Here is a 17,097-nt window from a genome sequence, read left to right on the forward strand (position 1 = left end):
TTACATTATTTTTGAGTTACAAACGTTTTCATGTTTTATTAATTTTCGTTACAAATTCAGCTAGCGTAGCATCTTCACTGCGTCTTCGTGTTTTGACTTCTTTAAAGACAGAAATGTGTGAAAAAACGTTATGTTAGCTTAGTTTGTAACAAGAATTAATAAAATACGAAAACATTTGTATGTCTGTAACTCTCGGAAACAAGGTCAGAAGGAACAAACGTTTATAGAGGATGTTTCAAACTTTTTGACATACCGCTTGTGGACAGGTAGACTGATTTAAACTGAGTCGAAAATCCTCTATTATTTTCCAATTTTTTTTAGATACCCAACAGAACATCTAAAATTGATGCATAAAACAACTTTAAGATATCTTTAAAAGCTGTTTAGAAACTTCCGTAAGATATTTCTAAATAATTTCGAAGTTCGACTTTAGTCCACTCTACCTGTCCCTACCCACAAAAACTTTGTTATAAAATACCACGTGTACGTGTGTGAACACGTGTGTATGTGTGTATATACATATAATCATTCAATTAGTAAAAGATACTTATAAAAATTTCTAAAGCGCATTTATATAGAATTATTCTCTAAAGCTAGTTTTTAAGTTTCTGTTTAAATGTTTGGAACATCTAGGAGTGCAGAAGGGCTAAATGCGCGCCAATAATGCAAACAATCAGACATTCCCAAGAATACATATAAAAGAGAAAAAATAACAAGATCTATTATTTATATTTGAATTTTTACAAAAATTAATGAAAGTGCAACATACACATCGTAATTAAAAATTAAGCTAATTTAATTATTCATTACGAAATGCGGTAATTACTTCTGGCAGACTCTTGGAGAAGCCCTCAGAATCTTCGCCTCTTAGATTTAGGAGATATCGTAGTAACTTAGAAGCTTTTATGAAATCTTAAAGAGTAGCTTGGGAACTACTGATCAGGATTATGAGATGAAAGCTAATGAATATTATGATTATATAATTACGATCTGTTGTGTCCTACTACTTGGAACTGCAGCGGCACTGTGATTAAGGCTTAAGTTTTCTAAGCTGTTTCTCATTTTTTTTACTTATTCAAAGAGTACTCTAAATATTTTGGGGAACCTCGCAAGTTTTTACTGTGTAGACTTTTAGGACTCCAAAGTTTGTTTCTTTTTTTTTTCTTCAAAGCTTCGACTTCTATTAAATCCTAATTTCTTGTACAAGCCAGAGTTTATATATGCCAAATTTTATTACATTTTATTCCTATTAATCTCAAAACGTTCTGAAGATTACTTAGAAGTTACTTAAGCTTTAAAACCACTTTGCTTTAGATGCCACCGGAAATTCTCGTCGTCAGAAAATATTGTAACGTCTCTGCTCTTGCCTTTTTCATTTGTTTTTATTTTTTTCCCTGCAAGCATATAAACCAGCGATTGTAACAGACGCTACTTCGTGTGGGTCAGGATTAGCTCCTAACAAGATTATATTATATGCCATACGTGTTTCAAATCCTCCATGCAAACAAACTTCTCCTGGTCACAACCGTGCTACTTAAAAAAAAAAAACAAAATGTCTTTCATTCTCTCTTCCTACATTTTTCGCACTCTTTCATTCATGCAATCTTTCTTTCATTCCTTCTCTGTCACTCTCTCACTCACACTTAAATGTTACACATTTTGACAAATAATTAAAGTCATCACAGAAGCGTCACATTATCATATTTTGTTAGACTACATTTCTCAGTGGGAGTGTTATTCTCATTTTGGTTAGCGCAGTAATATTACAATGAGTACAAAATGTTTTCTCAAGTTTTTCAAGCCTAGTATAAAGCACTATTATCATTATTATTATTAATATATCATTATAATTATACGTATATTATATTTATATATATAATCATAAATGTGTGCTGAACACGCTGGCACACATCGCGCACACATCATATCCTCTTGTGTGTGCACATGCACACAAAGCTGCAGTCGCACCACTTAGTACCTAACTTGTAGCGATAGTGATTTATAATAATCAGTTTTAATCTCTATCAAATCGAATTCTCTTCTTTCTTTCTTAGGAAATGATGCATTGTGTTGCGATTCAAAAAGACCAAACGGTAATAACGGTTAATCGATCGTTAGCCATCATAGAGATCTTTTCGTAGACTTTATACTGTTTTCATTGTGAACAAAATTGTAGATAGTAATACATATGTGAATAAAAAAAAATATTACAAAGACACAATTATTCGATATATACATAAATCTATAAACAATTAAAAAGATCATTTTTGTATTTTTGGATTCTTTTTCATTTTTCTCTGGAGCCTGTGGACATACTTTTCGTCAATTAATCAAAATGAAAAATGTTTTCAATCAAATCAAATTAATCACAATAAAAATGTTTTAGTACGTTGTATTTTACAAATTAATAAAAATAATTAAAAATCAAAATTAAATATGCTTTAAAATGTGATTTTAATTTCAATTTCAATTTGAATTATTTTTTATGTAAAAAATGCGTATTTCTTTGAAACATATATTTTCAGGTTGCTGCAAAAGTTCTTTGGATCTGTCATAAGCTCTTATAACATTCTTGTAAAAAAATTTCTAGTTTCTAAACATTCTCGATATTCTTATTTTGAAATATATCGATATTACAATAGCTTCTTGCAATTTTTACAATTATAATGAATAAAAAAATATAAGAAAGTTCTTAGATTTTGAAAACTTTGAACTCTTCTAAATCTTTAAATATTTCGATCTTGTAATAATTCTTTTAAAAATTCTTACATTTTTTTTCACACAATTCATAGAACTTCATTCTTATGTCTTTGTGCCCCATATTTTTTAACGCCTACAATTCTGTCGTATGTCAGTTAAAATTAAACTTTCGCAGCAATCTCAAAACTATCCTCATTCTTTCCCTTCAAAATTCAAGAAGCGTTCTTTCTATCGTTACCGAAGTGAGAATATGATGAAGGCAGTATTGTCCATACGACATCCAGTAACCGCACAAGGAGAAACGATTCGGCTCCGCATACCTCTTTTGCTCGAAATACGAACACGTCTGATGCGCGGCGATCGACCTCCCGTTTTACTTCGAGTCAAAAAACAAAGCGAAACGGAGCTTTGCGGGGCATTCGAGCGGCCTTGAAAAGAATTTCCGGATACTTAACCGGAACTGGCGGTCTCGTTCTCTACCGGTAAGATCGGATTCGCTATGTTCATTATATTATCCTGGCGGTCCTTCTTATTCTGTCTCACCATCTCGGCGCGCCTCTCCTACAAAAAGAAAAAAAAAGGATTTACAGAATTAAAATAATATTCTTTGGTCCTATTAAAGACAAAGGTCAAAAAGTACGCCATGCTTTCTAACAAGCTGACGAGTTGTTTACACAGGATGAGTCGAAGAAGAATATTTTGGAATTTCTCAAACTTAGTCATTTTAATATTATATGATCGTTAATTTTCAATTTAAATTAATTCTGGTTTTATTGCAGACAGTGAAGTTTAATTGTTAATAAATCTTTCATGTAAGTTACGTGACAGATAAAATTTTAGCACCAAGTCTTCTGCGGCATATCCTGTACGTAAAATGGTCACGTATGAGTTATAAATGATTACATGCTGAAAGAAAGATAACTGATATGAAATGAAGGCTGCACATAATCCAACATAATCCAGCGAAAGCACGACAACAGCATTCCTTTTACAAATGCAACTATCGATGACTTCGTGATTCTATATAAAATATAACAAGCTATTTGTCGCGACGGTGGAAGGGAAGAAGGTATATAAAACTAAGAAAAATAATTGATACGTAATTTAATGCGACCCACGCATTACAATTTGTCGTACTATTTTATTCTCTTCGTCATATTAATTTTAATCACAATTCTAAAATCACTATCTTTGTATATAACATGTACATACATTATAAATTTATAAATAAAATATAAATATATAATAAATATACGAAATAAAATGTATAAATACAAGTGCAAAACACAAGTTACTTTTTCCATTTTTGTTATTCGTTTGTTTATATTTGATAAAAAATATCTCTGTAAAAAAATAAATATTTAATAATCTCTAAAATAATATCTGTAGAGAAAGATCAAATTTAATTTCTGATTTTAATTTTAACCATTTAGAAATAACGATTGAAATAATATATCTTTAAAATAATATCTCTGAAATATCTGCGAATTAAATATGCCTCCTCTAATATTTATAATTTAATATCTGATTTTATCATTTGGAAAATAAACATGTTATTGTCATGGTATCTAATAAAAATTTTAATTTCTAAAGCTTCTATGACGTTACATAATTATATAAAAATTTTTATTTATAAAATAAATTTTTTTTCTTTAGACTATATTATTTAATATTGATAAATAATAAATGAATATATTACTAATAAATTAATAAATATACTAAATAAAAGAAACGAAAATTCTAGGAAATTAGCAATCTTTTTCAGAAATGTTTCTAGCAATCTTTTTTATTGCAAGCATCGATTTGTACGACAAATTATTTGCAGGGGTGCGACTGCGGTTAAAAATACGTGTGGGGACGAAATTACATGGTGGCGGCGAATCGCCTGCACGCGATGCTGGATCTCTCGCTGTCGATTCATCTCCGCGGTCGACACCCTCTTGTCAAACTCGCACTTTTTCATCAGGAGCTCGCGCGCCGCCATCTGACGCATTTTCGCTATCTTCACCGTGTTCTAAACCACCATCGCACAAACGCCTACGTTCGATCAGTGCTTTCTTACGTAGAAAAACCTCGCAATCCGAGGTAATCCGATTCGCTTTTTATATTTTTCTATCTATTTTTTAAAAGCACAGGAATACAATGCTTTGGTTAAAAATTTTAGGTTGTCACGCAACTTTTCGTCGCTTTTTTTTACAATCATTTACCGGAAAACTTTTGTTAGTATTAAATATATCGACATTTCACAAATTTATAAATTAATTAAATTTCAGGTTTATACTTCATGTGTAATTTTAATGATTTTATATTCATTTAATTTACGAATTCTTTATAAATACATTTTAGTTAACTTTTGAAACTTTGGTGATTCTCGGATCCTCAAACTTATTCGATTTTTTTAGAAGTCATAAATCTCAACAATATCAACTAAATAAAAAAAATTAAAGTACACGAAGTTTCGCAAAGCTTTGCAATATAACATAGACTGATTTAATTTTTTTTTATCGATCTGAAAATCGACGATGTTTCGTAACAACCTGATAGAAACTGACGTACTGCCTAAAGCTACTACATCAACTCCGAAGGTTACATTCGGCCGGGAACTTACATGATTGCGCAGCTTCTCAATCTGCTCGCGCTCGATGCTCTCGCGACGTTCGCGTGCTTGCTCCAACTTGTCCTGGATTTGGGACTCCAACTGCTGCACGCGTTCTGACATACCTTGACGTACACGAGCAACTTGCTCTTCCTACAAAGAGGCCGCGAATCAATAACTTAAGTCTATTCTTGCTGAATCTATTATCTACCTATATACTCTTATGCATATTAAAATATGCAAAACGAAGTTTTGCAAAAAAGAAAAAAACAATGATAGTTACAAATACAAATTTAAAAGCGTTTTATTGTTACCTCAATCACTTCAAATATAATGAGTGTTATATAAATAAAAAATATCGTGTGTTAAATAAATAATTATGAATCTTAAAAAATTAAATTCTTCGCATATAGCAAAATTGGCCTACAGCTTATAATTTAGTTATTTAATCCTCACGTTTACAACACCGTTCATTTTGATTTTGTACTAACGTGTTCCTTGAGACGATCCAACATCCTCTTGATATTTTCATCACGCTGAGCCGCGACAGTTTTCAGTTTCTCCTCGACAGCGGATCGCACTTCCTCAGTTTGTTGCTCGAGATTCAGGCGAGTCTTCTCAACACTCTCCAACTGCAACGGAAAGTCAAATTAACTACCGCAACAGTCATCTGAAGGTTTGTTGAATAATTGTTTAATCATCTGTACAATCAAGCGAAATTTAATAATCAATTAAAAAGATCTAGATCTCGTCTACAACTCTACTCACATGATCCTTCAGTTTGTTCTTCAGCTCAGCGATATGGGCCTCCCGCTTCTCCTCCGTATTATTCATTTTCGCGTCCAAGGACTCGCGGGTGGCGGTGATGAAGGCCGCACTGAGCTCGTCCTTCTTGCGGGATGCTTCCTCGATCTTGCTGAGCTTAGCAGCGAGGGCGGCGAGCTTATGCGCCTCGATGGATAGTCTTCGTTCTTCGGCGGCCTTCAACTTGTCCTCAATCGCGGTCTGCTGCGTTGGACTCGGTTGCGGCGGCGAAGGCGCTCTCTTAGGCACCGTCGGCTCTGCCAGGATCACTTCATAGCACAGCCCGCCCTTGGATTTTTCTTGGCATCGAATCTCGGTCGCTGTAAAATTTCCATCAATGCAATGTAACGAGTGTTCGATGTAACATAATGATCTTACATATCGAAATATAATGAACATTATTCTTATTTTCAGTGAAGCGTGCATTCTCATCAATGACTAATATCTATCATTAATTATTATATAATTATTAATAGTTAAGAGATTATAGGTTCTGACAAAATAAATGAGAAGTGCCAGTAAACATCGATAAGACATTTGCTGGAAAATTATATTCATATACATAGATAATTACATTTGAATAAAATTAAACATATCAACACCAACTGTCGACTCTTATTAGCACTTCCTATATATTGAATTATTAATGGTATTATATATATCAATAACTATTAGTAATATTATATATCAATAATTCTACTAATAATCTAAAATATGAGGTGTAATGTCATTCGGGTCTGCACAAGGTGTTGGTGTGTGATATAATAAATCCTTTATTGAAATTGAAGCCAGTACTGACTGTTTGGAGGCACTTTACTCTTGATGTGTGGTGTCAGCGCGCGAATCGAAAAATTGTTTAAACATATTAAAAAGGTGGGTAGTGTCACTAAAACCGATCAGGAACTGTAGTACTCTTCGAGTACTACAAAATGGCGCAAAAAAAAATAATTTTTTTGAAAGTTGAGGTGCGAGCTCCTTTTTTTAAAAATTTATTTAAAAATATTTAATGGCCGGTACTATTGTTATAATCGATCAGAAACTGTAGTACTCTTCGAAGTACTGTGAGATTCCGTCATAAAAATCGGTTTTTTCAAATCTTGCGGTGCCACGCGAAGTTAGCACCGCATATTTTTATTTTTTAGAATTTTTGGCCTAAATCAACAGTATTGATGAAACCTATCAGGAACTCTAGAACTATTGCGAGTGCAAGCAGTACTGTTATTAAAATTTCCGATTTTTAAAGTTGAGGTTGCTAACTTCACAGAGACTTTGAATATAGACTGTGACAAAGTAACTCAGTAAGCGTTCCTGATTCTTTCTTCAATATGACTGGTTCTTGTCGGAACCGCTTTGTCTATTGAATGCAGTCATTACTTAAATATACTCACAATCAGAGATAAACTCAAATAGCATTCTATTTCCTATATTTTGTTATATAACAAAAAATTAACATTTTAGTTATATTTTATATTGCTATTTTACATTAAAAATAGTGACGTTTCTGTGACATTCTATACAATTTATTAAATTACATACAATCATAAAATAATTATTAACAATAATACTATAATAGTAAATTATAAAAATATAATAATTTTTATCTTATCTGTTTTATTCTAAAATAGAATTCCTCTGTCGTGTGGCAAAAATATCCGAACATACTTATATGCTCAAGATCGATATTTTTTAATTTTAGATGTTTTTCAGAAAAAAACAGATAATTATCAATAATAACATTATATATTAATTATAAGTAATGAAAATATAATAATTTTTTACGGCATGTTCTCATCGGTATTTAGTTCTAATAATTTTTGTTTTATCTTGCAAAATAGAATTCCTCTGTTGTTTGATAAAAAAATCCAAATATATTTAGGTCCACTTTTACAACTCACAGTTTGACCGAGGATCAATTTATTTCTCATCTCTTCAATTCTAGAATTGAAAAGAGATAAGGAGTAAATTCTAAGGTCCTAATATCTTTTTCTAAGATTTTTATCTAGTTTTAAATGCTTTTCAGTAAAAAAAAAAAATACAGATGACACAGTGTAACACAGTGAATCATTTCATTTTATTAACATTGGCAAACAACAAGGACATATAATGATTCACTGTATTACGCTGTGTCTCTTGCTGAAAAGTACTCTTTGAATGTTAGAACTTTCAGATATCTCAATCTTCGAATGATTGGTATCGACGTCACGTTTCGGTGCAACAGTCCCATTGGCGAGATTCACAATTTCACGATTTCCGGCGCCGGCTGGTTGCGGAAGCATGACTCAGAGACACGAGAGCGGCGCAGCAAGGAGAGATCGATCAGAGAGAACGATCGGCCGTAGGCGCCGCGACGTCTAGCGTCGTCGCACGCACCTCTTCTATACCTCCCTTCTCATCTCGTCGCACTATATACACCTTGCTGTTGCCAGCCATATCGTGATTACGGTATATCATAGCGTGTTGCATTAATTTTCTTGCCATGGCAATTTTTGGAAATTCTAGTAATTATTTAATTGTGAAAAGTGATTCGTAATCCGTTATATTAAGTACCTCCTTTCTTTGCTCTATCTTTTCGCCACTTCGTGTCTCAGGTATGGACAAAACATAAATTATTGACGTTCAAACGAACGTTTGATCGTTTGAACGTCGTTTATAATTGATTACACTTTTGAGGCTTTCACGGGTATTTTCTTCGATTATGCCAGAAGGTTTGCGGGTTATCGCCGTGTCTTTCTTCATTTTTAATTTAATTCAAATAACCCGCAAACCTTCTGGCATAATCGTCGTTTATAATTGTTTTATCACATTTTAATATAATTTATAACCGAATGAAATTTTGACTTCGCGCCTCTAATATTCTTCTACTTGATAGATCAGGACAGCGTATTAGATAGAATTGCAATGTCATTACTATGAAAAGTTATCGATATCGCCGTATATCTCCACGTAGTACAGCATAATACAAGTTTGCAAATGTTCCCCGCATTCGATTTATAATTCAGCGGCGACACATTGGCGCGACCATTCTTGCCGAGGGCATTGCACCGATCTTTAACACAGCAAAGGTGCTCCCTTTTAACTCTCAGACGCAGGAATTCTCATATTACGCGAATTAAACTACACGACGCAGGTGCAATGACGCGGCGATCACGTAAATAAAATCGTTTAAGGTACAATTAAAGAATAGGACTCGGCTAAAAAGAGGGAAAAAGAAACAAGATGTTCCCTGATGCATCAACTTTTGGTATTATCAATCAAATCGTCATCAACATAACTATTCGATTAAAAACAAAATAAAATTTCTCACACAAACAAAACATCCCAGAGAAATAATTTCTCGTAATAAAAAATATATATCTTCACACATAATAATAATAACAAATAGTAATAATCGATGACACAAAATGTTTGTCAAGTTTATTTTGGAATTGTTGTTGAAATTTTGTTGTCAAGTATCTTGAAATTTTTTCTCTGTGATATTTAGCGAAAAGATCCTAGAATTCTAAGGAAATCGATGCAATTCGATCGGAGGGATATAGATGCATCAAATACGTTTCTTTGACGTCATCCAAAGCTCGTTCAATTATCCAGATACTCACTGATGAACTTCACCTTTTTCGGCTGCTTGGTCCGCGGCTTTCCCTTGCCGCTCGGCTTCTTAAACGGCGCATTATTCCTCCTCTGTCCCGCTTCGGAAATTCAGACACGGTCAAAGCACTCGTAAAGAGTTTTCGAGACAGATTAATGAGGAAGAAGGAAGAAATAGAGCCGGAATTGCGCTTTGACCCACTGAGAGATCATCTCACTCGTTTATGCAATTATTATTGCATAAGATAAACGCCGCAATTATAAAAACTTTTAAGAGTCATAACATTTTTGCGACAATTCAAAATACCATAAATATGACAGTAACAAATATCGATTTTACTTGCTTCTTTATCTCTTGTTTGCAATGTAAATATTGATCGTGTAAAATTTATGGAGGTTTTATGACGCAATAATCATAAAACGGAAAGGAAACGTCTACGGATCGTGTTTTGCATGACATAACAACTTCGCTCGTATTTCAATCAAAGCATAAGTATTTTAAAAACGTAGGAGTTATAAAGGGGACGAAATTAGCACCGTGTATGTCATTGTCCGACTGAGAGATCGATTGGTATCTCAATGGGTTAATTATCGGAAAATTGATGCGACCGTTTCGCGTAGCCATATTGGACCGCACCCTGATCGTTTCGGTGAACCGAGCACGTGCGTATCGGTGATAAAATTCAGGATATTGTTAGAGTGATTAACAAAAAAACCAGTTAACCAACAGTTGTCGCGTTAGCATTGCACACATCGCTGCGTCGAAGATAATTCGTCAAAGATAATTCAATTCACCAATAATTCTTCAAAAATAAAAAAAAATATGAAAGAAGATGTATCGTTAGTTTATTTCTTAATATTAGTGTCAACGTTATTAATAAAATGCGCAAGCTAGACGGTAGATATTGCCCATTAATATTATAAATATATTATTGGAAAATGTAAAAACGCAACACATTATCTATATAAAAACATAAATATTAATTTTTCTTTTGGTACTTATAAGATAAAAATGTCTTGTATTAATTTATTGAACCAAGTAAACGTTACATTGAATTTGATAAAATTGCAAGCTAAAAAAAAATAAAAAATGTTTTTTTACAAAATACTTTGTCACTGAAAATAACTTGTTTCATAATTTGTTTCAAGTATATAAAGTATCTATTTCTAAAGCTATTTTCCATGGTCGTTGCATCGATCTTTTTCACACAGAGATAATTTTATTATCTTAAGTCATGTCAACGAAAAACTGTCTCGATCTTTACGAAGAAATGATGTTTTGCGACACCCCGTAGAGAAAAATGGTAGACCGTAAGTATCGATTCGGACGGTCTGAGAAATTGATCGAACTGCAGGTGCCCCAGGATAATGTCACGATACCACCGTGACGTCGACCGTCGTGCACTGCGGTAAGGACAGTGCTCTTCGCGTGCAGAGGGCACGAAAAGCATAATTTCTTCTCCGAAAAAATTGGTAAAATTCAACAAAGTTCTTAAATGTCTCTTTATCGATCATGAATAATTACATACATAGCCAGAATTGAATATCTCATAAAATAAAATACATAAAGTAATTTCATCAGAATGATTAGTAAGAATGTTAAATAAACAAGAGAACTTCATAAATCATTAAAGTGAAAGATGACATAAAAAGAATATAACTAAAAATGAATGAATAATAGCATACAATTAAATTGTATTGATTAAATAAAATATTTATAAAATATATAGTAAAAGTAATACCAATTTTGATTCACAATTTAATAATCAAGAGATCAAAGTATATTTTTCCGCGGAAATTTCCTATCGATAAAAAACGGTCGCATGTATTTCCAAGCATTTGACACTTTCATTCCGTAAGTTTCTTTCTCAAAGGATAAAGCAAGATGAAATAGGATAATTTGTGTATTAGGAACTTTTTCTGAGAATATGTCCAGTAGTTGGTGCTTGAAGATCACATTTACTTTCTTCCGGTTTCCGACCCTTAAATTTTACTCTTTAATCATCTCAAATTTAAAGTAATCATGAAAAAATACTCAGTACTTTTACATTTTTGTTCTAAAAAATGCAAGTAGAAGTAATGTATAAAAAGAATACGAAACCACCGAAAAAAAAGCAATACCATTTAAATTTAAAGAAAAAGAATGCACTTTAAAACCATAAATAGTTCACAATAGTGTCTAACTTCAAAATTGATTTATAAGAAGTTTTAATAAAGATGCTGTGATCTTTGAAAAGTTACGTACTGCGATTCAATATTATTCTATAAATAACATAAAAGCTACCTGAGCAAATTTGGCTCAATAAATGTTAGATTAATTCACGACTGCTCTGTGAAGAACCATTACTATACTCTGTTTACTGGATAAGTGGATAAATTCTCTCTAAAACCGAATTTTGTTTTACGTGACTTAATCTTATATAGAAAAAAATAAATTGCTGTACAAAGATTGGCGCTGTCAAGAAGACCATCATAAAACTGCTTTTCAGAAAATTATTCAGAAATAAGAAATTATATATATTCGTGAAACTTTAAAACAATTTTAAAATCTTTTGCAAAGACCACCGATTTTTTATGAAGGACTACTTCTATAGAGCTCCACCCTGAGAAAGCTCTGTGACAAATTAGTGCTGAAATTTCTACCGTGAATTGTAACATTTTTAACTCCTTTATAAGTTCCTAAATATCTTATAATTTGAAAATACAAAGTCTATATTTCTCCCATTTTTCAAAAAGACTGACATTATTAAGCTCATTAAGAAATATGATTACTTAAGATCATGAAAAATTGAATAGTGATTTTCAAATACTTCAAGATCGAGTATTAAAAGCAGCTGCTCATTTTATCATCCAAACTTTATGAATTTTGAAAAACCGGAAGGAAGACTTCAGATAGTGGTAGATAGGGGTAGTGGTCCTCGCACGACAGGGACTCACTCACCTACGACGCCCAACGGGGCCTTGCAGCTGTGACAGAAGCACTGGAGCACCGAGTCGCGCACGAGACCGATCAGCATATTGTCGTTTCGATTCGTAAGAGGAGGTTGTTTCGCGGAGGATGTCTCGGGACAGGTGATCTCGACGATGGGATCGGTCGCGCGAGACTGAGTCGCGGGTGGCTGGAAGGGAAAAGAAGAGGACTAGACCAGAAAAGAGAAGAGTTAGGCACGCCGGAAATGTCGCTCAAGTCGTAACTGGGGCGGTGGCTGGAGGGCGACTGGCCCGCACACTGCGCCGCGACGCCCGGCGTCGCTCAATATTCGACCACTCTCCTCCTCCTTTTCCTTCTCCTCCTCTTTTCCTCGCTTTTCCCCGCATCATGCAACCAACAGCCTATCCGACGACAAGCTACCCTTCCAGCTAGCAAACTCCAACCTGCTATTGCCACTACTACTAGAACAGCCGTCAGAGGGATGTTATTGGCTATACGGGGTGTCCCGCAAGAAGACTGCGTCAGACGTGTGGAAGAGGACTTAATGGACGCGCAAGAGGGGAAAAAACGTCAAACAGAGGGATGGTCAAAGTCGTGGGATTAAAAAGGGGAACTTAATTGGAGGTAGTTTGGAGTTAGATATTTTACGAGCTTTGGATGTTGAGATTCTTTTTTCGAGGGTGCTTCGTTACGGAGACATCTTTTATGCAATTGTATTTTAATGAAACTTTCTCAGGAATCTGAGATATTTGGGGAAGCTGAGATCTTTTCTTTAGAAAGTTCCATGACTTCTGTATTTCCTAAAAACCTAATGCTTGGACATCGAGAATTTCTGATTCTCAAGTTTCCAGGATGTTAAGACTTCTTTATTCTTCAGAAATTCTACATTCTTGAAAGATTTGACTTCAAGATCCCTTTGTTTTTTTTTTCTGAACACTCGGTACAGCTCGGAGCCAGTCGCTAGGCACGCGTGCGGAAGCCTATGTGCAAGCGTAAAGTACCATCTGTCTATTTTCCATTCTTCTCCACTCTTCCTGAATCATCGCGATTCATCGAAGATGTACCACTCTGCAGAATCCTCCGATCTACCGTTAAGGAAGGACTGATTTCAATTTCCAAAACAATTGACAAAAAAATCCGTCTAAATAAAGTCCACATGAGTGACACGGAACTTCGCGAAGTATCATGATGGATTCGAATTGATTTTGCGCTCTCAAGTTTTCCTCCGATCCCCGTATCTTCAATTAACACTAGAATACCAACATTATTTTATTAAAAGGACTTATAAGCGAATAAATTACTATGAACACAAAGAAAATGATGAAAACCAAATATTCATCGATATAAAAAACATAATTATTAAAAAAAAAATTCTTTACACTATTTTTTATACAAGAAACATAATATTAGTCTAAAAAAATACAAATTGCCAATAATGACTACTCGGTACTTGTAGTGTTAACGAATTCGTATTAGATCGTTGGATATTTCAACATCTTGAACTCCTCGAGTCTTTTGATCTATTAGACCTGCAAATTCTGAAGCCGGTATTCATAGTCTTTCTATTACAAGACTGTCTTAAGTATTGTGTTATGACACTAACACAGCTATGTAATTGATTTATGACTATGATACCTTAAGACTGTACTAAAAACTGTCTAATATAAAAATATAAATATAAAAAGTTATGAATATTCGTCTAAGACTCTGGAAATCTGTGTGAAGTCCTTGATTCAATTTTGAAAATATCTTAGATATGTGTACACACATATACAATATATATATACCTATATATATCCCTTTCCCTAAATTCCTTTCTTTAAACTAGGATTTGCGAGAATAAAATTGAAGTCGTTATTCCCACCCTTAAGATTCAATAGAATGTTGCGATAGAGCAACTGGGAAATATGGGCCATGTAATGATCGCGCTTTGTGTAAAGTTTTCCACTGGATAAACGATCGAAGGCACTGCTTTGTTGGAACTCGCATGTAGTGACGCAGCTGGGGAAACGGCGAGTCGATTACCCGTGGAAATCAATGAAGAATAAAATTTTCATGATAAACGACCAAAGTCATGGTCAGATTTATATTAAAATGATAAACAAAGAAAAACGATTTTACATATTACGGTTCTTATCCTTCAGTTAACTGTCAGTTAATTGTCTTGCACAAAAGGTGACAATTTAATTGACTTAAAGCATCGTTAAATGGCTCGATTTAGAAATTGAGACAGGTGAAGACACAAATGTTAACGTTGTAATAATTTCCTTTTAGAAGCTTATCGCTTGAGACAATTCGTCGATAATTAGGATTGAATTATTTAAACTCCATATCACAATAGAATTGATTTAAATAAGGTTTATCGAAAAAACCTTAGGTAATATTAATGATATCGAAAAAAAATACGTAAGGTTTTTTCGATAATTAATCCGCTCGAAGATAAAACCTGATTTGAATCAATTTTATTGTGGTATGGAGTTTATATAATTTAATCCTTAGTTAAAAAAAAAATTCTCTCTCCAAAACTTTCTGTCCTTCTTTAGAATTCTCCTAACATCTTTTTTTATCTATGCAGTTTTATAATCTAAAACAGAGAATAATAAAATTATATACATCTTAAGATAACTTTCGTAACTTTACTTTGGCGACAAACAATGACGCCAAAGTTTTAAGTGCTGCAATTACAAAAAAAGAAGACGTATTCGTTACAAACGTTGGAGTAATCTTAATCTAACAAGCTCCGTGTAATAAGCTGAATTCGATCGTTATAGTTTAATTAGATTAAACGATAGGGATAACGAGAAAAAGCAAACAAAAGAATCAAAGAAAAAATCAATTTTATTATTGCGTTATCCCTTCATTGGTTTCATTCCAATAAAAACTCCTGTCAATGACGAAATCCTTGCTCTCATTAAGGATCCCATTCAATAAGCCCTCTTCCACGGCTTTCTTCGCCAGATTAACCGTAAAAAGTGCTTGTTTCAAAAGCAAGTATAATAATGACATTAAAGAAATATTTCTCATTTTTCCTTTACTCTTTTATTAATTAGCAATAAAAATTATTATTATTATTTTTATATTAGTCAGTGCTCGTTACATCAGTCATACACTTCAATTTTTAATTTTTGACTGACATTTATATTTTTTATTTCTTTTAACAACTCAATTTTTTAATGTTATAGTTACACTGACTATTTGGTATACCACTGTGACGAGCATCTTATCATGCGAAGGATAATTGTAAGACCATTTTGAATATCAGGAAATTTCCAACAATCGGTCTTTCAATCATTTACGAACAATTTGTTTCTCTATATTTTTCATCGGGTCACATCTAACTTATATACTTTATGATACTTTTCTATTTCTGCGTTTTTTCTGGTTCATCTGTGTTTATTCGAATATCTGAAGATGGCTCAATTAAAAAGCTGAAACATATGACACATGATGAACCGAGTTTATACATATAGGGTCTGTTTTTTGTTTCTGCACCGTGTGCACTAGACAGTGCAGGAACAAAAAGCAGACCTATAGTTTACAGCTTATACATAATTATAGATTGTAATTTAGTAAATGTTTTGTTTTTTATATGTTAAAAAGTTTTGTAATTTATCATTCTTTATATGATTGTTATTATTCTAGAAATCGAAACATCTTCAGAAACGTAATCAATTTCATATTTATTTTACGTTGTTCGATTCAGGTTCAACTTGTACAATAAACTCATATCAACTCGATCTTTCGCATAAATTCGAATTTACAATAGGTTTTTAAGTCTTGAGCCATAAGAAATGGAATCATAGTCAATTATTTTCCTAGCATTCGACTGTAATTGGTCAATTTCTTACGGCTTAAAGCTTAAAATACCTACTGCATTATAGATCCAGATTAAAGGGAATAGATACAAAAGTCAAAGGATCGAGTCCCTTCAAGGGACCTCCTTTCAGATCACGTTATCGCTCGATTGGCAACTCCAAGTTGAGAGCCACGGAGGCGACGGATCTCCGACGTGCACCACTGCCGTTGTCAGCCGTCTGATACAGGCTCACAGCAACTTCTTCCTTCGCAGCGCCCATCCTCACTCGAGAACGTGGCCATCGGGGTCCGGGGGCTCTGACCTCAGTCCGTATGCCGCCTGCCGGTCTCGCCGGTCTCTGCGGCGTTTAGGGTGTGTTCTCCGGCGCGGCGCCGAATCGTCCGGGCGCCTCGATTCTCCTCTCTAATTGTCAAACTTTGTCCCGATACTATCCAAGGGACACGCAAGACCCGTATGCATATCAAGCATATCATTCAATAAAAAACGAGGGGCGCACCAAAAGATTAAAAATCGATGTAAACCAACGAATACTAACTTTATCTTATTATGTGTATATCTATTTATCTGTAGATATATAAAATGTATACATTCATACATAGTATATATGTATATTCATATATTATGTATATGCATAAATGTGTGTGTGGGAGGGGGGGGGGGGGG

General features: G+C 33.7%; 1 protein-coding gene across 3 annotated transcripts in view; it reads right to left on the reverse strand.

Moving 5' to 3' along the window:
• Positions 1–2,722: 2,722 nt before the first annotated feature.
• The window catches only part of stai (stathmin), a 17,805-nt gene continuing 3,430 nt past the window's right edge, over positions 2,723–17,097 (reverse strand). Inside the window, exons 1-7 of one of the 3 annotated variants that reach the window (XM_018544465.1) lie at positions 12,627–12,886; positions 9,697–9,786; positions 6,065–6,420; positions 5,788–5,928; positions 5,309–5,449; positions 4,568–4,714; positions 2,723–3,261 (exon numbers count right to left, since the gene is read on the reverse strand). In XM_018544465.1, coding sequence (XP_018399967.1) covers positions 3,151–3,261; positions 4,568–4,714; positions 5,309–5,449; positions 5,788–5,928; positions 6,065–6,420; positions 9,697–9,786; positions 12,627–12,702 — 1,062 coding nt within the window. In that variant the 5' untranslated portion in view covers positions 12,703–12,886 and the 3' untranslated portion in view covers positions 2,723–3,150. Of the gene's footprint in view, positions 3,262–4,567; positions 4,715–5,308; positions 5,450–5,787; positions 5,929–6,064; positions 6,421–9,696; positions 9,787–12,626; positions 12,887–17,097 lie in introns of those variants that run through there. The other 2 variants (XM_018544467.1, XM_018544466.1) reach the window with 2 other exon arrangements.

The sequence above is a fragment of the Cyphomyrmex costatus genome, unplaced genomic scaffold (genome assembly GCF_001594065.2).
Source record: "Cyphomyrmex costatus isolate MS0001 unplaced genomic scaffold, Ccosl1.0 scaffold441, whole genome shotgun sequence".
Taxonomy (NCBI): domain Eukaryota; kingdom Metazoa; phylum Arthropoda; class Insecta; order Hymenoptera; family Formicidae; genus Cyphomyrmex; species Cyphomyrmex costatus.